The sequence below is a fragment of the Triticum dicoccoides genome, chromosome 5A (assembly GCF_002162155.2).
Source record: "Triticum dicoccoides isolate Atlit2015 ecotype Zavitan chromosome 5A, WEW_v2.0, whole genome shotgun sequence".
Classification (NCBI taxonomy): domain Eukaryota; kingdom Viridiplantae; phylum Streptophyta; class Magnoliopsida; order Poales; family Poaceae; genus Triticum; species Triticum dicoccoides.
In genome coordinates this window covers 348,077,337-348,101,160 of record NC_041388.1, presented here as the reverse complement: position 1 = coordinate 348,101,160, position 23,824 = coordinate 348,077,337, and the positions used below count along the sequence as shown (strand labels likewise).

The window sequence follows — 23,824 nt, the reverse complement described above, 5'->3', positions numbered from 1 at the left end:
CCGGGGGCACCCGAGGTGGGCACAACCCACCAGGGCGTGCCTGGGCCTCCTGGCACGCCCTAGTGGGTTGTCCCCTCCTTGGGACTCCCCCAGGTGCAACCAGGGCCCAACATGTTCTTTCTGGTCCATAAAAAATCTCTGTAAATTTTCGTGGCATTTGGACTCCGTCTGATATTGATTTTCTGCAATGTAAAAAACACAGAAAAACATGAACTGGCACTTGGCACTATGTCAATAGGTTAGTACCAAAAATGATATAAAATGATTATAAAACATCCCAGATTGATAATATAACAGCATGGAACAATAAAAAAAATTATAGATACGTTGGAGACGTATCAGCTCCACATGGCCAAGTGGCGCGGCCACCCTGCCCATGTGGCTGGCTGGTGGGTGCCCTCTGGCGTAGTTTTTGCTCCAGTATTTTTTACATATTTCAAAATAAATATCTGTAAAATTTCATGTCAATTTGAGCTCTGAAGAATTGTCATCTCTGATGTCACTTTTTCAGGTCAGATTTTCAGCTAATGGTAATCTCACTCCTTTGATATATCTTGCATTTTAAGAGAGAAACGACATTAGAATTGCATCCTATTTAGGAATATAATATTGAAATAACCTAAATAATAGTAGATAATTGTTGGGGAACGTAGTAATTCAAAAAAAAATCCTTCAATCACGCAAGATCTATCTAGGAGATGCATAGCAACGAGAGGGAAGAGTGTGTCCATGTACCCTCGTAGACCGAAAGCAGAAGCGTTTAGTAACGCGGTTGATGTAGTCGAACGTCTTCATGATCCAACCGATCCAAGTGCCGAACGTACGGCACCTCCGTGTTCAACACACGTTCAGCACGATGACGTCCCTTGAGCTCTTGATCCAGTTGAGGACGAGGGAGAGTTTCGACAGCACGACGGCGTGGCGACGGTGATGATGAATTTACCGGCGCAGGGCTTCGCCTAAGCACTATGACATATGACCTAGGTGTGTAACTGTGGAGGGGGACACCGCACACGGCTAAGAGATTGTCCGTTATGTGTTCGAGGGTGCCGCCCTGCCCAGTATATAAAGGAGGAGAAGGGGAGGCCGGCCAGCCCCTGTAGGGCGTGCCAGAGAGAGGAGTCCTACTAGGACTCCAAGTCCTAGTAGGATTCCACACCTGGTGGAAGGTGAAAGAAGGAAGGGAGAGGGGGAAGGGAAGGAAAGGGGGGCGCCGCCCCCTTCCCCTAGTCCAATTCGGACTGCCAAGGGGGGGCGGCCAGCCCATTGTGGCCCTTCTCTCTCCCCACTAAGGCCCATGAAGGCCCATTAGTTTTCCGGGGGGTTCCGATAACCCTCTAGCACTCCGATAGTTACCCGGTACCTCTTGGATCTCATCCGGTGTCCGAACAACATCGTACAATATATCAATCTTTATGTATCGATCATTTCGAGAATCCTCGTCATGTCTGTGATCTCATCCGGGACTCTGAACAAACTCCAGACATCAAATCACATAACTCATAATACAAATCGCCATCGAACGTTAAGCGTGCGGACCCTACGGGTTCGAGAACTATGTAGACATGACCGAGACACATCTCCGGTCAATAAACAATAGTGGAACTTAGATGCTCATATTGGCTCCTACATATTCTACGATGATCTTTATCGGTCAAACCGCATAACAACATACGTTGTTCCCTTTGTCATCGGCATGTTACTTGCCCGAGATTCGATTGTCGGTATCATCATACCTAGTTCAATCTCGTTACCGGCAAGTCTCTTTACTCATTCCGTAATGCATCATCCCGTAACTAACTCATTAGTCACATTGCTTGCAAGGCTTATAGTGATGTGCATTACCGAGAGGGCCCAAAGATGTCTCTCCAATACTCGGAGTGACAAATCCTAATCTCGATCTATGCCAACTCAACAAACACCACCGAAGACACTTGTAGAGCATCTTTATAATGACCCAGTTACGTTGTGACGTTTGATAGCACACAAGGTGTTCCTCCGGTATTCGGGAGTTGCATAATCTCATAGTCAGAGGAACATGCATAAGTCATGAAGAAAGCAATAGCAATAAAACTAAACGATCATTATGCTAAGCTAACGGATGGGTCTTGTCCATCACATCATTCTCCTAATGATGTGATCCCGTTCATCAAATGACAACACATGTCTATGGTTAGGAAACTTAACCATGTTTGATTAACGAGCTAGTCTAGTAGAGGCTTACTAGGGACACTGTGTTTTGTCCATGTTCCGGTTAATACAATTCTAGCATGAATAATAAACATTTATCATGATATAAGGAAATATAGATAACAACTTTATTATTGCCTCTAGGGCATATTTACTCCAGTCTCCCACTTGCACTAGAGTCAATAATCTAGTTCGCATTGCCATGTGATTTAACACCAATAGTTCACATCACCATGTGACCAACACCCAAAGGGTTTACTAGAGTCAATAATCTAGTTCACATCGCCATGTGATTAACACCCAAAGAGTACTATGGTGTGATCATGTTTTGCTTGTGAGAGAAGTTTAGTCAACGGGTCTGGCACATTCAGATCCATATGTATTTTGCAAATTTCTATGTGTACAATGCTCTACATGGAGCTACTCGAGCTAATTGCTCTCACTTTTAATATGTGTCCAGAGTGAGACTCCGAGTCTTCCAGATCAGTGTTAAAGCTTGCATCAACGTAACTTTTTACGATGAACTTTTTATCACCTCCATAACCGAGAAATATTTCCTTAGTCCTCTAAGGATAATTTTGACTGCTGTCCAGTGATCTACTCCTGGATCACTATTGTACCCCTTTGCCAAACTCATGGCAGGGTACACAATAGGTCTGGTATACAACATGGCATACTTTATAGAACCTATGACTGAGGCATAGGAAATGACTCTCATTCTCTCTCTATCTTCTGTCGTGGTCGGGTTTTGAGTCTTACTCAACTACATACCTCACAACTCAGGAAAGAACTCCTTCTTTGACTGATCCATTTTGAACTCCTTTAAAATCTTATCAAGTTATGTACTCATCGAAAGTCTTATCAAGCTTCCTGATCTATCTTTATAGATCTTGATGCCCAATATGTAAGTAGCTTCATCGAGGTCTTTCTTTGAAAAACTCCTTTTAAACACTCCTTTAGGCCTTCCAGAAAATTCTACATCATTTCCGATCAACAATATGTCATTCACATATACCTATCATAAAGACTGTAGTGCCCCCATTCACTTTCTTGTAAATACAGGCTTCACCGCAAGTCTGTATAAAACTATATGCTTTGATCAACTCATCAAAGCATATATTCCAACTCCAAGATGCTTGCACCAGTCCATAGATGGATTACTGGAGCTTGCACACATTGTTAGCACCTTTAGGATTAAGAAAACCTTATGGTTGCATCATATACAACTCTTCTTTAATAAATCCATTAAGGAATACATTTTTGACATCCATTTGCCAGATTTCATAAAATGCGGCAATTGCTAACATGATTCAGACAGACTTTAAGCATCGATACGAGTGAGAAAATCTCATCGTAGCCAACACCTTGATCTTGTCGAAAACATTTTGCGACAATTCAAGCTTTGTAGATAGTAACACTACTATCAGCGTCCGTCTTCCTCTTGAAGATCCAATTATTCTCAATGGCTCACCGATCATCGGGCAAGTCAATCAAAGTCCATACTATATTCTCATACATGGATCCCATCTCAGATTTCATGGCTCAAGCCATTTTGTGGAATCTGGGCTCATCATCGCTTCCTCATAGTTTGTAGGTTCGTCATGGTCTAGTAACATGACTTCAAGAACAGGACTACCATACCACTTTGGTGCGGACCGTACTCTGGTTGACCTACGAGGTTCCGTAGTAACTTGATCTGAAGTTTCATGATCATCATCATTAGCTTCCTCACTAATTGGTGTAGGAATCACTGGAACTGATTTATGTGATGAACTATTTTCCAATTCGGGAGAAGGTACAATTACCTCATCAAGTTCTGCTTTCCTCCCACTCACTTCTTTCGAGAGAAACTCTTTCTCTAGAAAGGATCCATTCTTAGCAACAAATATCTTGCCTTCAGATCTGCGATAGAAGGTGTACCCAACAATTTCTTTTGGGTATCCTATGAAGACACACTTCTCCGGTTTGGATTCGAGCTTATTAGTTTGAAACTTTTTCACATATGTATCGCAACCCCAAACTTTAAGAAACGACAGCTTTGGTTTCTTGCCAAACCATAGTTCATACGGTGTCGTCTCAATGGATTTAGATGGTGCCCTATTTAACGTGAATGCAGCCGTCTCTAATGAATTACCCCAAAACGATAGTGGTAAATCGGTAAGAGACATCATAGATCGCACCATACCTAATAAAGTGCGGTTACGATGTTCGGGCACATTACGCCATGGTGTTCCAGGTGGCATGAGTTGCGAAACTATTCCACATTATTTCAAATAAAGACCAAACTCATAAACATGAGTTGTGGTGAGTGCATCAAGCTCGTAAACATGCCTACGTGAATCTGTTTTGCCATGTTCCAGTTTTCTGCTAAGTCTGAATCTGTTAACGAAAGTTGCTATGTTCACATGGTTGCCATTGTATTTTCTAATCCCTTTTGGCTTATGGTTAGTAAGGGACTTTTGTTGTATGCTTTGAGTAGCTTCATGCCATTCCTTGCTTTGCATGATATGTTCCTGTAGCATGTTGTTATCTCGCTCTAAACATTGCTTCCTGATGTTAAATTCCTGTCATGTTGTTATTTTCACTAAGTCTGTAATCTGATATCTTTTGCACTTTTGCCATGCTTGTTTGAACCTGCTATTCTGTGAATTAGCCGTAGCTCAGTGTTCATCTCTTGTCAAGCATCTTGATTGGATCACTGCCGTGTGTTTTGTTGCTATGTTAGAGTGCAGTAGCTTGTTTTTTCTTGATGCATTTAGATGGCCTCGTGCTGTTAATCGCAGATTTGTGCCATTATTGTTTTGCTTTCCATTTGCAAACCATGCATCCGATTCCGGTGATCTTTATATCGATTTCGACCGAAATCAACTCATCTTTCCAGTGGCACTCTTGGTTTTCCAATTTGAGGCCAGGTTCAATCTTTCCTTTCTGAAACATGCATATGCATCGCATACCACATCCCACATATCATGCCATGTTTTGCATCATGTTGCTTGTGCATTGCACCGTGGTTGATTGTTTCTCCCTTTGCTTGTGTTATTGCTTGGGTAGAGCCGGGAGACGAGTACGTGATCGAGGAACCCGTTGAGAACGTTTACGAGGATCAAGCTTACGTCAACTTGGAGAACTTTGCAGGCAAGATGACCATACCCTCGAAATCACTTCTATCTTTGCTTGCTAGATGCTCGCTCTTTTGCTATGCCCATGCTACGATACCTATCACTTGCTTATCATGCCTCCCATAGTGCCATGTAAACCTTTAGCGCACCTTGTCCTAGCAAACCGTTGTTTGGTTATGTTGCCGCTTTGCTCAACCCCTCTTATAGCGTTGCTAGTTGCAGGTGAAGATTGGAGCTTGTTCCTTGTTGGAACATGTTTTATTGTTGGGATATCATTATTATATCGTGTCTACTTTAATGCATCTATATACTTGGTAAAGGGTGGAAGGCTCGGCCTTATGCCTGGTGTTTTGTTCCACTCTTGCCGCCCTAGTTTCCGTCATACCGGTGTTATGTTCCTTGATTTTGCGTTCCTTACACGGTTGGGTTATAATGGGAACCCCTTGACAGTTCGCCTTGAATAAAACTCCTCCAGCAAGGCCCAACATTGGTTTTACCATTTTCCACCTAGCCTTTTTCCCTTGGGTTTCCCAACCCAAGGGTCATCTTTATTTTAACCCCCCCCCCCCGGGGCCAGTGCTCCTCTGAGTGTTGGTCCAACCTGTCAGCCGCCGGTGGCCACCAGGGGCAACTCTGGGCTGGCCTACCGGAAGTTTGGACAATCCGGTGTGCCCTGAGAACGAGATATGTGCAGCTCCTATCGGGATTTGTCGGCACATCCGGGTGGCTTTGCTGGTTTAGTTTTACCATTGTCGAGATGTCTTGTAACCGGGATTCCGAGTCTGATCGGGCCGTCCTGGGAGAAGGAATATCCTTCGTTGACCGTGAAAGCTTGTGATGGGCTAAGTTGGGACACCCCTGCAGGGTTTTGAACTTTCGAAAGTCGTGCCCGCGGTTATGGGCAGATGGGAATTTGTTAATGTCCGATTGTAGAGAACTTGACACTTAACTTAATTAAAATGCAGCAACCGCGTGTGTAGCCGTGATGGTCTTTTCTTGGCGGGGTCCTGGAAGTGAACACGGTGTTGGAGTTATGCTTGAACGTAAGTAGTCTAGGATCACTTCTTGATCATAGATTCTTGACCGTGCTTTGCTTCTCTTCTTGCTCTTATTTGCGTAAGTTATCCACCATATATGCTAGTGCTTGCTGCAGCTCCACCTCACATACCTTTTCCCTACCCATAAGCTTAAATAGTCTTGATCGCGAGGGTGTGAGATTGCTGAGTTCCCGTGACTCACAGATTACTTCCAAACCCAGTTTGCAGGTGCCGATGATACCGTGCAGGTGACGCAACCAAGCTCAAGGAGGAGCTCGATGAAGATCGTGTTCATTGTGTTGTTTCGTTTCCTTTCCAGACGATCAGTAGTGGTGCCCAGTTGGGGCGATCGGGGATCTGTAGCATTAGGGGTAGTCTTCTTTATTTTGGTCCCGTAGTCGGACCTTGATTGTATCTGGACGATTGTAATGCTATATTTATGTTATTGTGTGAAGTGGCGATTGTAAGCCAACTATGTACCTCTTTCTTATTCAGTACATGGGATGTGTAAAGATTACCCCTCTTGCGACATTACCTACAATGGGTTATGCCTCTAAGTCGTGCTCCGACACGTGGGAGATATAGCCACATCGTGGGTGTTACACCTTCCATTTTCTTTGACTTTGTGTCTGCAACTTACTTGGGATGAACAAAGTGCTCCCGTGCTTCAATGGTATCATCTAGCTTGGTTTGTAATCCCCATTGTCACTGCTCTTGTCTCGCTATCTTTAACCTTGTGCCTTTGGTGCAACAAGTTCCACCACACACACATGAGATTTTTAGTCTAGTCTTGACATCTGGTGTTCCACAACACGTCCATTACATCGAGAATACCATGGCAGTTAAGTAGAGGATCATGCATATGCATCAATTTCATTTCCTCTTCTTCGGCCTCCCAACATACACTGGCCAGTTCAACCTTCACCTTCTTTCTAACTATCTAGGTCGCATTAGCACAGAGCATGACCGCGAACTTTTCCCCGTTGATACATTGTCCCAAGGACTCGTAGTACAACGCCAATATCCTCCTCCACTCTGACTCCTCCTAAGCAATAGTGGACCGCCCGCTAAAAATAAGTGGCTAATGCTTGGTACCTCCTCGTAAATTTTAGTGCAACTTCCTTCATCTTCTCTCCACTTCGTAAATAAGCACTGAGAGACGCTCTGGGCAGATGACAACCAAATATGGCTAGAGCAGGTCTCCTTATGCAAACCATGGAAAAGACTAATTCGTTCAGTGCAGCCTCCACTAAACCCCATTTTAATGACACATTTCAACTCAGACCTGACAAAACCTCATTTTACTCACTACCCCCTTTAAAAAGTCATAATCAACGCAGTCGTAAGCCTTGCCAATGTTTGCTTTGATCACTCCAAATTGTGCCCCTCCTCTTCTTGTATTCAACAGGAAATTCGACATCTCATAGGCCATCAACACATTGCTTGTGATGAAACGTCTCGGCATGAAATCATTTTGGTTCTTTGAAATAACCTTTGGAAGTACCAGTTTCACTATGTTCGCAAGCATCTTTGACACTAACTCATACAACACATTTTTTATGATAAACTTCTTCTCCTTTATTCATTCATAAGTAAGTAACATCGTTTACAAGTAAAGGGATAACCTCATTAGGGGAGTTATCCATCCAAACACCCGGAGAAGAAAACCTAGCTAACCTTGCTACTTCATGAGCTACTCGATTACGTTCTCTATTACAATGATCATAAGTGACATGGAAAAATCTAATGACATGAAAAACGGTCGTATATAATGGATGAAGCGACTGAAAAAGAGTAGCCTTGGCTCAAGGCATTCACCACCTCCACGCTATCCGAATTTACTCCAATCTTACTGCATCCGACGGTACTAGCAAGATTCAAACTAAACCTCACTGCAATTGCTTCTGCTGTGAACGAGTCGAAGCAAAGGTCCATCTTTTCATTAGCAGCCGCTATAAATTCCCCCCTATGGTCCCGGATAACTGCTCCAAATGTTGTTGTGAGTGTGTCACTAGAAAATCCCGCATCGATGTTTAATTTCACGTAACCATACTTTGGTTTGAGCCAAGCATCTGATCGGACGTGATACTTTGGGCTATAAGAGATGGTATAATTTGCTACTAAGGCCCCATTCGGAAACGCTTCTGGAGCCAGCTTCCTGAAATCACTCGAGAAGCCAGACCGAACGGGACTCCTCCGAGAAGCCCGCTCCGCGGAGACGAGGAATCCCACGTGCAAATTTATTGGAGATGAGAAGCAGCGTCAACCCAGCTTTGAAAAAAACAGAAGTCGGAGTTCCTCGTAATTACGGTAGAATGCCACCCCAAAGTGCCACAGTGCCACTCGATCGAACCGTTCCCTCGGTGAAAGCCCAACCCCTCGCTCTCGTGCAGCTCCTCTGCTCTTGCAACCCTAGCTAGCCACCACCCCGTCGCCGTCCGGCCGTCGCGCCGCCGTGAGTCTTCCGCCGCCGCCGCCCCTCGCATCTCCGTTCGTCCCGCAGGTATCCTTCCATCGCCGCCAGAAGTCCGCACGGAGTCATCTCCTGCCTCTGCCGCCACCCCCTTCCGTTGGTCGCCGTCGGCAGCCGCACGGACTACTCCTGGACAGGACTGCAGATCCTCGCGCCAGAGAATCCCTTCCCCCAGCTCAAGGTGAGCAGCCCCCTCCTGTACCATTGATTTGGCTAGTTTGTACAGTGTATGGAGCTGCTCTCTGCTGCCGAACGAATCACTGCTCCCGTCGAAAGCTGGCTATTCCCTGAAGCTGGAGAAGACCCGAAGGGGCCCTAAGCCTCTCACTGACATATTGATTTGACATGCGCTTTGAGTTTCTTCATCAATTTTCACCTTTCATACCACAAATACCAAGCCGTCGTTGCCATCGTTTCTCTGAACTTCGGCAAGTACCTTTTCTTGGGTTCTTTAACCTTGGGGATCAAGACAACAGAGGTACCTTTTCTTTAGCCGAACAGAGTTATTATTCCACCCGAAGAAAGCATTTTTTTAGAAGAACCCGAAGAAAGAACAAAACGGGAAAACATAAAACAAAACAAAAACACTCTACGCACTTATTGGGCCGGCCAGGCAGCGCTAGAGTTGGCGGGTCGTATTATTGCCGTAGGCCGAAAAGCCCTACAAGACGTCGTGTTATTGCGGGCGTGGCGTCGTCCGGCGCCGACACGAGCCCACGTTCTCCTCTCCTCTATATATCCCAGTCTCGCATTGGGGGCGGCCGCGGAGCAACCACTTCTTCACCAAGCAACAAGGAAGATCTATCTTTTTTTGAAAGGAAGATCTATCCCCTCAAAAAAGATCCCCGCATCCTCCAATTCCATTGGCATACAGATTTTCGCAAGCTGATTTTAGTTTTAGCATGGAGAGGTTCGCCGCTATGGTCGCCGGCCGCCGTGCCGGTGCCGCTCCGAAGCCCGCTTCCGCCGCCGAGGAGGGGGGCGAGGAGTACCTGCGGATCCAGCTGGAGGAGATCGTCATCGTCAAGGACGACGCCTACGACGCCCTCGCCGCCGCCACGGCCGCCGCGCAGTCCCGCGCCAACGCCAACGGCCAATGCGGCGGCGGCGGCGCCACCACCACGGGCACCGCGTCCACCGCCATGGAGAACTGCGCGAGGGCGGCCGCGGCGGCGCGCGTTGGGAGCTCGACGAGGCCTGCGGCCGCGCAGGGCGCGTGGACCACGGCGGCGAGGGGCGTCGGCTTCGACTAGGCGTCGACCACCCCGACGCGCTCCTTTCCCATCGGTGGGTGGGTGGTTATCCGTACGCGTCCTTGTTCCTATCCAGCATCGAAGTCGAAGATCGGGTTGATGAACTCCAGTCTAGTTATTTTTTTCGTTTTTGCTTGATTACTCGTTGGTGAGGTTGGTGGAGAGGGGATCGGTTGTATAGTAGTAGCTTGGATCGTCAAATCGGTTCTCTGGTTGATCCTGTTGCTATATAGCATGCCAATTTATCTGACGGATTTTGTTTTTGCGGCGAGATCTGTTGAGCGCATCAGATAGTTCAAGTTCGTGTTATCATCAATTCATCAAGGAATTAAGCTTAGATTAATTCAACAATTAAGCTTATTTATTGCCACGACATTGCCATGTACCTACCAGTCTACTACCCATGTAGTCATGTTTCGTTTGCTTTTCATGAGAGCTTCGACCCCTGCACAACATCACGCAGCATTGTGTTTGGGTGGTGGTGTGTTGTTATCGCGTCCTTGTTCGACCGCCAATCCTAGGGCCTTGCCTCTCCCGGGCATATGAAAAGTCAGCACATGTTTGGTGAAAGCACATGGGTAATGCTTGATTAATGTTAGTCTAATTTGACATCTAAAAAATTTAGATGAAAATTAATCCACATGTGCTCTTGGTTTCGGGACCTGGGTGCATGAGGCCCACGGGCACCATCTCACCTCAGGTCGATTTTTTTCTTTCAAAAACGTCTTATGTTTAGTTTTTTTTTTGAGAATAACGTCTTATGTTTAGTTATATGGAGGTAGTACTTCACAAATTATTGTGCAAATTTTTTCAGCAGCCATCATTTCGCTATCCAAGGCAAATTTCAATCTACAGCCTTCTTTTGGTACTTTGCGTTAGAGGGAAACTTTTCATCTACATTTGCTCTATGAGTAGTCAATCACATGGACTATATGAACATCAAGTAGATGTAGGCTAACCATTTTTTTTACCGTGAATACCCAGGAAGATGATGTAGTTAGAGATCGCAACTTTGAGTATACCACTAGACGCGCTGAATTGTCTATCTTAGTAGAGTTGGCAAAGCGTGTCTATTGTCTCCTCCTTTGCGAGATCTTGTGAATAGTTTGTCAAAGCATAGTGCCCACAACTCCACATGTACAAAATTGAAGTGAGTTGGGCGGCCATGCGCTAGCAATTCCGAACAACGGCTCAGGAGGTGGAGGCACCCTAGGGCTTCTGAAACCCCGCCCCATGCCCATCCTTTTATAAGAGACAACCCCTTTAGGGTTTGGTGCATCCCCTCCACTATTTTCCCTAAGGCTTTGTTCGGTTAATCCCAACCCCAGGTGGATTGAAGAGGATTTGCAAGGATTTTGGCTTGCAGGGGATTAATTCCTCCTCAATCCCCTTCAAATCCACCTCAACCGAACAAGCCCTAATGGGATCATGGCCAAATTAGCCTGCTCCTTTTACATCCTTCGGTTTGCATATGTTTTGACATCAATCATTTAAGTGTGTGACTCTGTTCATGCATGTTGGACATGACACGATCACTCCTACTCGGTCACTAGTTAGTGGACCCTAGTCGGATGTGTCGGCTTCCAAACATACATAAACATCACATCGGACAAACATTCACAACGTTGCATACATGTTATTCCCTTTGCCGCATGATATTGGTTAAGCTCAAGCTCGAGCACTCTTGCTCGGTTACATGACCCAAATCGTTTACTAGGTTAACTCTTTAGCCTGAATTAAGTAGCATGTCCATGCATTTATGGACCCGATCGCTCGAGGCCCCGAGAGATATCTCTTTTCATTATAAAGAGGGGAAAATCATATATTTATTGACCGCGCCACATAGAATGCTTTATGACAAAGAAGAAAGCAACAATCATGACTATCTGATTACGGAGTAGCGTTTGGTACCCCTAAGTAAGTCACTACACATTTGAAGTACTAGGGGTCGAAGCTAAAGTAGTATACATGTACACAGATAGGTCCCATTCAAGGGACATTTAAGAATTCATGGGTACAACAAAATTTAATCATCATTCTGATAGCCTCTAACGCATATTTCCAATATGTCACCTGAACTACATATGCATAGCAATAGCTATATGTAGCATCTTCTCTTATATCCTTCAATACAATGGTCAGATCAGCTGCCTCACATAATTGTGATCTATCTGATGTAATTCTTGCGACGAATATTGTTTTTTCTATGTGATGATTAATTATTTTTATGATAATATGAATTGTCTATAGATGTATACTGCTCTTCGATTCACTAGTCTAATATTAAACCAATTTAGATGAAAGATAAATAGATGTAGTGGTGTCTAGTCACAGTAAGAGAGGAAAAGCTTAGACGAATTTACTCACTAATGATGAGAAAATTGTATGATTGAGGTGAACTCACAAGAGTTTCAGCCACCTCAGGTGGAGTATTAGCTTATATTTATGTATCACCGCCGTTTTGAGAGATACTACTAGTGAACCTATGAACCCCGATCCAATTTCCTCCATAAGAAACTTCTCCAAACGCTTTTATACTCGCTTTTGTTCCAGTTATTATTTGATCAAAAAATATAAAAAGCCCATGCACATTATACGCTCATAACTTGTTGCAACCAGCATAGAGATTGACAACATCACTAGAACCGTTGAGTGCACATGTGGGTTTTCTTAATTTGTTCCGCAATGTTGCTTGGCTAAGCCTAGGGTGTTATCTATATGGATTGATACCTTGGTTCTTAGTTGGGAGGGGGTTGCGAACCCTTGCACTTGTGCGCCCAACAACTTGAATTCCAGGATGCAGGTAGAAGCAAAGCTGGCCTTGGGGTGGCCACAAAACCTTCACAAACACTTCCTAGGGCCTTTCCACAACTTGGAAGCTTCCAGAATGGACTCTTGCCACCTAGGAGTCCCCACAACTGCAAGAGTAATAGGTTTGGTGGAGAAAAAGTAGGGGATTACCAAATCCTAAAGTTCTAGGGTTAATCTCTAGGGTGTCCAAACAGCAAACCACAGAGCCCAAAGATTAGACTCGGAGTTTGAGGCCAAACTCCAGGGTGTCGAGTGAGAAAAACAACGAGGGAATATACAATGGGTTTTCTCATGGAGGCTTATTGTCTTGTAGATTTGGAGGGTAAGACATGGGTATAGGTAGAACGTGATCCACAAACTTGAACACTAATTGCTTCATGAAGAAATAGACTGCCACACGAAACGATGGTTGCTCCCAAAAGAACCAGGCCCCGTTCACTTCTACTTCCTCCATCCGAGTTTATTAGCCCCTCTTGTACTTTGGGTCAAACTTTGATCATGATTAGTAAATAAATATATTTATATGTAAAAAACACTAGCACCATTGAATCCAACAATATACTTTGGTGACATATAAATTATATCTTGCCAGTCAACTCTGAGGTCAAAGTTTATCAAAAGTGCAGGGGGAATTAAAAAAATATCACCATTGATAAAAAAGAGCAATGACCACTGTGTTAGTTGCCACACACTGTCAGGCCACATGGTCACACCCCTCATCTCAACGAGAGTAGCAACAACATCGCGTGACACAAATAACTATTATTTTGAATCAATTATTATTTTCAAATTGAATGGTCTATAATTAGTTGTGGAGCATATATTGGTCAACAAATCGAAGTTAGTGAATCGTAATGATTGAATTCATGAATTAAAATATTGATTCACAAAATAGAGACTATATCCATGTAAAACTCGGTTTGTTGAGAGTGGCGAATCAAGAACCCAAAATCGGGTAACCTCAAGTGTGTTGTCATGCCAAGGATATATTTTGATTCTTGCTTTGTGCGCATCCCCTGCCATCAGAACTAAATATATGACATTTCTAACCCCCTTAACTTGTGGTGGAATTTGAGGATAGCTTCAACCAACAAGTAACATGATAACATAATAAGATGTAGAAGAGACACGTTGATTTTACATGAAAACCTCCTCAACGTGAGGACTAAAAACTATAATACCAACCAGTCCACTCCAACTTTTACTATTAGCAAAATGGAATGACAGAGTCTTCTTAAACCTCTAGAGGATCACACCAAAAACAACATAAATTACAACTTTTCAATACCAACAACTACTCCTAACCAGAGCAAACAGTAATAACTAAAAAAATGTTGAACAGAATGTTGAACAGAGGAACTACAATTTCTATTTGTTTGGCTGTCAGATAAATGTTTTTAAACAAACAAATTGAATATTGTGAAACTCAACATACTTGTAGTATGGCGAGTCCTCGACATGCTATCAAGAATGCATCTCAATCCAACATCCGATCTCTCATGGACAATGTCCCAAGATTGTGCACTTTTCATTCGTCAACAAACAAAAATGCCTAAACCACTCTCAAATCATGTGCAGAACAAACTCATCAAGGAACGGGCTTGATGAAGATCAACAAGGAGCCACCTCTGGACATAGCTTCTCCCCCCCCCCCTCTCTCTCTCTCTCTCTCGTGTGTGTAGCTCTCACACAACAACCAAAGCTCTACACTTCGACCATGAGAGATTAGGGTTTTCTTACTTTCTCTCTTCAAAGGAAGCATCTCAACAATTAATTCATCTCAGATCACAAATCCACGAACGTTATATTTCTAGGTTATGCTAGGACTAACCTACATAAGCATCCCATAACAAGCTCGAGGAAGTCAATTTATGCATTAGTTGACTCAATGATTTTTATATCTAATAAAAATCTAACGAATTTTGAAATAATGCAACAACCTAGTTTTGCACGTAGAATTTAGAAACATCGACATGTTGGGTAAGACTAAAGAGGATCTATGGTGCACCTTACAACTACCTTTTATATCTTCAGCTTTTATAAAGTCTTGCCGCGATGTCATTGGAGCTTGTGTTATTCCATCTCACATCCATCATCTTGGTAATTTGTATTACTCTTCTCACCTTAATGAGAGTTATTTTTTTTGTCTTGTATTTATGCTCATTTAGTCGGCTAAACATGATCACCTATGTCTCATGGTCTTTCCAAATAAAACGGCACTCCCTTCGATCCATATTAATTGTCGCTGCTTTAGAACAGCTCTCCGAGCGAGTAGTTTTTTAAGTTTAAGTAAAAAAAAGAAACATGTATCAATGCATTTCCACAGAAGCAAAAAACAAAAATATGATATAAAATAGCAATGTATTACTATTATGTGTGTTTTTAAAACAGAAGGCAATCTTACACCGGAATATGATCAGATGGTTTGAGATTTGTAAAGTTTGACATGCTATGTTTTTTATTTCTGTTAATAACTCAGGTAACTCTCACCCGCAAAAAAAAAATAACTCAGGTAACTCTCACCCGCAAAAAGAAATAACTCAGGTAACTCTATCATTATGGAATAAATTTTTTTTTACCCGCAAAAAATTAACTTGGGTAAACATCAAAGCTCTCAAGGCCTTTGCCACTGTAAGTCACAACCAAGGCGGTCCCAGTAGTCAGCAATTCACCCGATGGGGCCCACCAACCTCTGACTGTAGCTATTCCAAGCGTGCACACCACAGTAGCTCAGTCGTACGAGATCTCCCAAATTTCTCACCTCCCAGCGGAAAACCCAACATCCCACTCCTCCGACCCCCTCGCATCGCATCCCTGTCGGAATCGCGCATCCGGAGTTCGCCGCCCTCGCCATGGCGCAAGGTACCACGCCCTCCGCGGCCGGCGGAGGCGGAGGCGGCGGGGGTGTTTTCTCCACCCCGGCGGCGGTCGCGACGACTCCCCCGGGCACCCCCCGCGCGGCGGCGGCGGCGCCGCCGCCGGCCCCCTCCGGGCACTACGCGGTAGAGCTCTACTTCGATCCCGCGCTGGAGAACCAGGTGCTCAAGGCGTGGAACGCTCTCGCCCGGCGGCAGCTCAGCAGCCGCCTCATCGACACCGCGTCCCGCCCGCACCTCCCGCTGCTGCATCTCCCGGCCGCCGCGCTCCCTGACCCGCTCCGCCTCGCGCCCGCCCTCCGCGCGCTCGCCTCCCGCATCGACCCGCTCCCTCTCGCGCTCTCCTCGCTCGCGTCGCCCCCGTCATCCCTTGATGCGGGGGTCCTCTTCCTTTCGCCCACGCCATCGGCGGCGCTGCTCGGCCTCCACGCGCAGCTCTGCGAGCTGCTGCGCAAGGACACGGGGCTCGAGGTGCCCGACGGGTTCCGCCCCGACAACTGGGTCCCGCGGTGCGCCGTCGCCGTCGATGTGCCGCGTGGCCGTATGGCCGAGGCCTTTTGCGTGCTCCGTGAGCTCAAGCTTTTGCCTGTCTCCGGGTATGGTATGGACATTGCGCTGGTAGAAGTCGCGCCGGTGGTCAGAGAGGTCGTCTCGTACCCGCTTGGTGGCAGCGGCGGTGTTGGAGCCGATTGAGAGGTAAGATATTGTTTGCCTTTAACTCCAGCTTAATCTTGTAGTGAAATTTTTGAACCTCTGTATGAGATTGTGGTTCTTGATACGATGATTTCCTTTTTACTGAATATGTATATTCTTTTTGGTGAATTAGTAGCAACTTTAGGAGGTGGATGGAATGATAATGTGTTGAATTGAGGTGGACTAATCAGAAGATGATCGGTCATTTTTGTGTTTGCAAATATAAACTAGTTAACCGTTTGATATAAATTAATTACAAGGCACAAAATACAGTATTAAGGATGTGTTATATACTTATGTTGCTACCTGATTGTACGGATGCAATTGCTTTCTTCTTGTGACTAAGTTTATTTAAATATCTCATGACCATTAACATTAGATCTAGAAGTAGATGGTTTGGATATCGTCAATACAACTCTACACTATCAGAGGCTACATAATTAAATTGCACACTTACTATGTCATAAGTTATTTAATTCAAGCAATTGATTAGAAAGTGTTAATATTAAATTAATTTCCATTACTAACAATTCAAAAATTGAAGCACAGTAAATAGTAAAGTTAGTCAAATTAGGTCAATCAGACTACATAAGCACATTTAGAAATGTGAGTTATTTAAGTCGGACTATTGATTTGTGTTGAAAAATGCAATGCATACTTGGAATATTTTTGAAGAATATAGAAAAATATGTGACGCTAATTATTTGTTATGAAGAGGAAGTAAACTAATTACTATGTATCATGGAAAATATGAGAAGTATGGGTAAGTAGAAATTATCTAGACCTAGATATTTAAGTACAAAGATCTAGAGTAATGAGTGTTATAGCACTTATATTGTGCCACATGTCCACGATCCAATTAGGTTGTACAACATTACATATGGGTGCCACTATTCTGCACGGTAACTAAGCTAAGTAAGAAATATAGCAAAAGAGAAGTAATTATGAAGATGAATAACCAACTATGAAAGTGTAGGATTAGCTGTGACAAAGCATAGTATAATAGATGGGTGTATAGTTGTATCAAGATTATGGACGATAAATAGTTGAGTTAGTCCAATCTAATTCAACATAGTATAAAATTATCCACCTTCTAGTGTTGCTAATTTTTTTACCATCAATGATCAGAATTTTCATAAAAAAACATATCATCGAATCAATAAGCCTAATCTCATATCGATTATTGAGATCCAATTTTTTCACTTAAAAAACAAATGAATTTTGTAGAATTACACATCCAGTTCACAAGAATATGAATAAACACATCAATCATAATAAACGTAGTCAAGCCATTGGCAAAATTAAAAATTATGATATTGTACTTTGCTAAAGTAGAAAAATAAAATGTATGTACCAGATTGCATGATTTTTTTTGCTAAATTAAAATGTTTTGTCTTATGTTAGGTTTGGATAAATATTTTTCTACAGTATTAAGTATATATTATATTAATAATGTTTTAAAATTGTATCTGCTAGTTGATTTGATGAAAATGTTTTGTTTTATGTTACATTCATATGTAAAAATTAAAAACTCAAAATTTACAGAAAGATGGCTTAAAAGATTCTGAACATTCTGCGATCTTATTTGGGTTTGAAGTCGGCATGTTTTTGTCCAGAAGTTTTAAGCGTTGTAATTGGACTTGAAAGGATTATGAAAATAAACAAAGAACATTGTCTCACTTATCTAATAAGTGTATTTTTGCCTTTCTGTTTAAATGTGGTAGGACGTACACGAACATAATGGCCAATGATATTAAGCGAAAAGCGATGATTTTGATTTGTGTGTGCAAACAATTTTATGAAAAAAATAGTTACCAATGATACAACAATTTTTTATATTTAAGAGTGGAAAAAATGTTTCACTGGTAAAAGACAGGTTAGATTATTTTATTATCTTATTATTTCTTTATTCTCAAATCCTCAACCATCTTTTTATTTATTTATCATTTCTTTAAGCCATCTCAAGTTAGGAATGTTTGATGCTATAAGTCAATTTCCATCCTAGGAATGGTTCAATAATTTTATAGTTTACAAGAGGTTTTTTTAAGTGTTAGGCGCTGAGGGAGCGTTGTCCCTCAACTTAGTGCAATGAGCGAGGGTCCTTAAGCGTTCTATACCAACGTTACAAATAGGAACATGGGCTCCCAACAATTTTCAAAGCATGTAAGGCATCTAAACTCGCAAGCATGTTGGGGAAGGATGAATGTGGAGGAGCTTAGAGGTCAGGGAAGGGGAAGAAAGCTGGCAGCGGCGAGGTTGGGGAAGAACGCTGGCAGCGGCAAGGTCGGGAAGAGAAGCCATCAGGCTCCAGTCTAGACAGAGGATTCCGAGATCAGGGAGGAGGGGGAAGGACTGACAGTGGGGTCGGGGAAGGGGAGGTCGAGGTCCAGCAGCACTTGGTCGGGGAAGAAGATGGGTGGTGAGGTCAGGGAATAAAGCCCCACATTGGCCGCCTTGCTCTCCTCTGTTTTGCTCACCCCGCTCGCCTTTGTCTAACCCTAGGCGTCCGAGCGCTTTTTTCAATGCCTGCCCAAAAAGCGAAGTGGTAGGTCCAGCAGCACTTGGTCGGGGAAGAAGATGGGTGGTGAGGTCAGGGAATAAAGCCCCACATTGGCCGCCTTGCTCTCCTCTGTTTTGCTCACCCCGCTCGCCTTTGTCTAACCCTAGGCGTCCGAGCGCTTTTTTCAATGCCTGCCCAAAAAGCGAAGTGGTAGGCCTGCGCTCAGCGCTTAGGCACGCCTATGAGTACACTCAGTTTCAAGCCTAGATATCAGTGACAATATTTACATGTTGATCAGAGAATGTAATCTTGCTAGCGATCTATGTTTGCAGGTGTTGTTGTAATTTGTACAATGTGAAGAACCTCCTGGATGGGACTATCATATTTAACAAAGGGCATCATAATGATAACATGGGCATCTCCTTGTCCAGTTTGCCCGATTGGTAAGAAGCTAAGTCGGAAAAAGAAGGGTAGATCATACTGTATCCTACCGCATATACAGTATTTTCTTCTTATTATTTGTTTAATCTTTTGGTTGATAATACTCCGCTACTCAGCTGTAGAAACTTCATAAACTGAAAATGTTACCTGTGTTCAAGTTTATGTAATGAATGGTCGGTTATTGTGCGTGTCGAGTTAAGGTCACTTGTGCTCTCGTCGTCTTTTTGGTCTCCAGGACTGTTCGCTGTGCATTATTGGGTAGTTGTAGTTGATGCTTCATTCTGTAAAGGATTTAGGGGTAGGCTGCAATGGTAATGCCAGTTTTAAGTGCTTGACTCCTACTACTATTTGACGTATATAACTGCTCTTCCAGCTGTCATATATTGGCAAGTGGCAATGCTTAACTAGTGATGGTTGGTGGTTCCAAACCAATCCATTTCAGGCCCTTCTAAGCTAGGCTGAACATTGTATGCCTGCACTGCACAGTTATTCTAAGGAGCTCGCCCAAATCAGGCAGTAGGCACCTTCATATCTGTTAGCGATGTCCTTTTTTTTTTGCGAAAAGCGACGTCCTGAACTGATGGGTAACGGTGACAGAAAAAGCTCTGCAGAGCTGCCAGTAAGACTAAGGCCCTGTTTGGATCATGGGGTTAGAGATAGTTTGGGTTAGTTGGAGGCTCAAATAACCTAAAAGTATCCAAATAGGGAGGGTTAGAGTGGGATAGTTCCATTTAACCCAACTATCCCGGTGGAGAGGTGTTTATTTGGGTTAGAGTGGGTTAGAAAATAACTCTAACTCTAACTGTGTTAGGAGAGGTGTTTAGAGAAATAAACCAGGCTTTTTTTAAGCACCGATGCTTATTTATACGGGATAGACGCTTAATTAAGCATCTCTCCTTTAGAAATAGGCACCGGTGCTTTTAAAAAACCCGGTTTATTTTTCTAAGCATCTCTGGAAACACCTTCCATTGTAGAAGGCATAAGAGTATCCAAACAGGGCCTAAGAGGAGAAAGGCGTAGAGCGTCTCTGTCGATTTCCCATCTGGTGCTTGCTCTGGCTGGCGGGATATCATATGGCAGCAGAGCGTATCCGCTGCTGCTTGCTTGCTGGGACTCCCGCTCTCTCGATGCGATGGCGATACCGATATCGAGCAACTGATTTTTATTGGAACGGAAATGTAACACCTCGACAAGATGCGCATTTGAGGGCGGGTCGGCGCGCCATCTGAGGAGGGCGGCACGTACCCGTGTCACCCGCGGAGCGCCGATGCACACGCAACCAACAAAAACTCTAGCACTCCGCGAAAAGGGGAAACGTTCAAGCACTAAAACCACTGTTTGGACCCTTTGATTCAGGGTTCTACGCAAAACTAGGAAAACTTGTAGGATTAGAATGTCATGTCCATTTAAATTCTACTAGTTTATTATGTCAAGAGAAAAATACAATGAATTTCTTTCACAAGGCTTTGAGTTGATGATGATTTTTCTTTGAAATATAGTGCAAATCAAATAGTAAGAAAAAAATCTTATAAGATTAACTTGTCAGACCAACAGTAGAATATATTCCTAAGGATTACTTCTTTTTTGCGAGGGATATTCCTAAGGATTACAATCTTTCAATTTTTCTATGATTTATTTTTAAATCACAGAAACCCGTAACATACTGCATAATCTTTTTTTAGTTGCATTTCTGCATAATCTTGACACATGCAATTACAATCGGAAAATGCTACCTTTCAGCCGGCGGATGCAAGCGCACCGTCCGCCACTTGCTTAGCCGTTGGATCAATCCTGATCGAGCGCTCACGCTGGCCACAAGTCAGTCCTATAGTCAGTGTTTTTTCCTGTAATAAGGGTCTTGTTTCAGTAAATTTCCGCAACACAAGACTAGTTTCAGAAAGAGACAAAATGATTTGGTGGTGAAGATTTTTTTCCATGTAACAGGGGTCTTGTTTCAAAATGTTTCTGCAATAGACTCTTGTTTCACAAAGATTAAAAATGGTTCGATGATGAAGATATTTCTCGCAAAAAGGGTCTTGTAAAAACATAGTCCGAGTTGCAGAAAGCATCGGAGTAGTGCCTCACGTTAGAGAGTGAGTGGTCAGACTTTGCAACGTGAGGCATGTTTCAAAAACATCGCTCTAATTGCAGAAAATACTGAAGGAGTGCCCGACGTGAGAGGTCGCTGTCGTGCTGGAGTTGAGCTGGCAGCTGCTCGCGGGGCTGAGGCAGAGGAGGAAAAGCAACTTCGGCGAGCGGCGGCGCCTAGGCGCGTGGCGTGCTGCCTCGGTGGACCTTTGCAACAAGGTCCTTGTTGCAAATTCCTTAAGCGCAACAAGGTAGCTGTTGCAAAAGGTCCTCGACTGGCTGGGACGATATATCGGACGGCCATTGTTATAAATGTTTCTGTAACACCGCTCTTGTTGCAAGGGAGGTCACGTTCAACGGCCAGTTAGGCGGCGGATGTTTTCTACTTGTCCGCCGGCCGACGCGTAGCGCGGCCCACAATCGGAAATCATTACAATCCTTCAAAATTTCAATGATTTTTTTTTAAAAAATCACAGAAAGCCCTAACATTCTGCATAATCTTGACACATGCAAAAATTATTTTCCTTTCCTTGGTTCCAAATATAGGAGTGATAGTCGCACAAAAAAAAACCATGATTGGATTTCAGTATCACTATCATCTGGAGGAGGAGGCACCTCTCCATCTCTTTACCATCTGCAGCAGGATCTCGTTCCACGTGTCGATGGGGCCGGGGAGGCACGAGTGCACGCAGTCGTTCGGCACCCGCTCCCTCTTCTTCTCGCCGCCGGCGCCGGCGAACGGGAAGGGATGGAAGTACGGGCCGGGGTGAGCGTCCGGGCGCATATCCGCGAGCCTCGTCACCTGCAGAGCCTCCACCGTCACCGCGGACCCGCGCGACCTGGCCTCGACGGCAGCCGCGATGGCCTCCTCCGCGCCCGTCCGCCACATCTCTTTGTGCATGTACGACATCTCCTTCTCTCCCGGAGCGTACGGCTGCGTGCGCGCGCACGCGTCCGGGCTGTCCCACTCCCCGTCGAAGTGCGCCGGCGAGAACGTAGTCAGAACCGCCAGCTTCTCCCGGCCGGCGCTGGAGCGGGCGATGACCTCGCGGAGGGCGTTCTTGACGGCGAGGCGGAAAACGCCGAAGAAGCCCGTCTCCGTGCGGTTCGGCTCCGGGCAGTGGTGGCACCCGATCACCGCACCGCGCTCGTAGTACATCGCCGACTGCAGGAACCACTGCCCGAAGGAGAGCACCACCACGTCGATGCCCGGGAGCTCCGCCGCCCACCGCTCGTCGGGCTGGTCGAGGTACAGCCTGTTGTAGCCAAGCCCACCCGGCGCCCACGGCTTCTCCGTGCCCTTCACCAGGAACGGCGACCAGAACACCGACACCGTGGCGTTGTGCGACCGGAACGCCCACCGCCGGAACCTGCGCTCCTCGCCGCCGTCAAGGACCAGCTCGACGGGGTACTCCGAGCCGAGGAGGCACACCAGCGACTCGCACTGGTTCCGCGCGAGCGAGTCGCCTACGAACGCGACGTGCCGGCCGCGCACCAGCTCCAGGAACTCAGTGGGCGCGAACGGCGGGAGCGCGCACCCGCGCGGCCGCCACCGCCAGTTCAGGTACCCCGTGTCCGGCCGGCCGTTCACGATGCAGTTCTGCTCGTGCTTGATCGTCGCGCCGCAGCTCGTCCCGGTGTACCGCGGCCCCGCCGCGTCCGGAATCCATTCCCCCTCCGAGTAGTCGCACTGCGGCGCCGGTTTCGACCCCTGGGTTCCTGGCGGCGCCCCTGCAGCGGTCTTCACCACCTGCTGCCTCTCACCTGCAAACCATGAACAAACAAAGAACCGCGTCATTGCGCTGGCGCACACGGACACGCCCATGGAAGCGGCAATTAATGTGCGCAGGCAGGCGATGGATTAGCGGAGTCCTTGAGGTGGTTACCGTGGGGCGGCGAGGTGGAAGTGGAGGGTGGGGCGGCGATGGGAGGAGGGGAGAGGAGGTAGAAGAGGAGGACGAGAGGGAGGATGGCGTAGAGCGACAAGGTGAGGATCTTCGTGAGGCGTGGAAGCGTCTGGTGAGGAGATGAGACGCCCATGACAGCTGAGAAAGACCACCTGGCGACTAGTTTCAAGTGGAGATGAGATCGGAAATACCGAAAATTCGATGGCGTGCTCGTGCTCGCCTGCTCACGTTATCGCCAGGCGTCCACTCTTGACGGGATGCGGGATGGCCGCGGTATTTCAGGGGTGCGTACGCCGATCATTTTTAATGCATAAGCTGGATGGAAGAGCCAACGTAGATACGATGGATGCAGACAGACATGTAAAGGCCCAGCGATGGGATTTGGTATTGACTACAATTAATTTCTTTCCTATTTTTCCTAACAACTTCTTCCCAA

The 23,824-nt window shown here is 45.2% G+C and overlaps 3 protein-coding genes across 3 annotated transcripts; 2 read left to right on the top strand and 1 right to left on the bottom strand.

Moving 5' to 3' along the window:
* The first annotated feature begins 9,515 nt into the window (after nt 1-9,515).
* On the top strand, nt 9,516-10,409 carry LOC119297319. The gene has a single exon (XM_037575159.1). The coding sequence runs from the start codon at nt 9,722-9,724 to the stop codon at nt 10,070-10,072; it is 351 nt and encodes a 116-aa protein (XP_037431056.1). The 5' UTR covers nt 9,516-9,721; the 3' UTR covers nt 10,073-10,409.
* A 5,218-nt stretch (nt 10,410-15,627) lies between these two features.
* Nucleotides 15,628-19,607, top strand: LOC119301446. The gene is made up of 2 exons (XM_037578407.1): nt 15,628-16,455; nt 19,285-19,607. The coding sequence occupies exon 1, from the start codon at nt 15,736-15,738 to the stop codon at nt 16,450-16,452; it is 717 nt and encodes a 238-aa protein (XP_037434304.1). The 5' UTR covers nt 15,628-15,735; the 3' UTR covers nt 16,453-16,455; nt 19,285-19,607.
* A 2,374-nt stretch (nt 19,608-21,981) lies between these two features.
* On the bottom strand, nt 21,982-23,622 carry LOC119301445 (protein ALTERED XYLOGLUCAN 4-like). Its single transcript, XM_037578406.1, has 2 exons — nt 23,368-23,622; nt 21,982-23,245 (listed from the first exon to the last, which is right to left on the bottom strand). Exons 1-2 carry the CDS (start codon nt 23,519-23,521, stop codon nt 22,077-22,079), a joined length of 1,323 nt encoding a protein of 440 aa, XP_037434303.1. The 5' UTR covers nt 23,522-23,622; the 3' UTR covers nt 21,982-22,076.
* Between the last annotated feature and the right edge of the window lie 202 nt (nt 23,623-23,824).

Excerpts from the sequence above, each read along its gene's own strand:
- LOC119301446 (XM_037578407.1), top strand. The coding sequence starts at position 15,736 with ATGGCGCAAGGTACCACGCCCTCCGCGGCCGGCGGAGGCGGAGGCGGC.
- LOC119301445 (XM_037578406.1), bottom strand. The coding sequence starts at position 23,521 with ATGGGCGTCTCATCTCCTCACCAGACGCTTCCACGCCTCACGAAGATC. Across the intron at positions 23,246-23,367 it reads TTCCACCTCGCCGCCCCACG|GTGAGAGGCAGCAGGTGGTG; the intron begins GTAACCACCTCA and ends CATGGTTTGCAG.
- LOC119297319 (XM_037575159.1), top strand. The coding sequence starts at position 9,722 with ATGGAGAGGTTCGCCGCTATGGTCGCCGGCCGCCGTGCCGGTGCCGCT.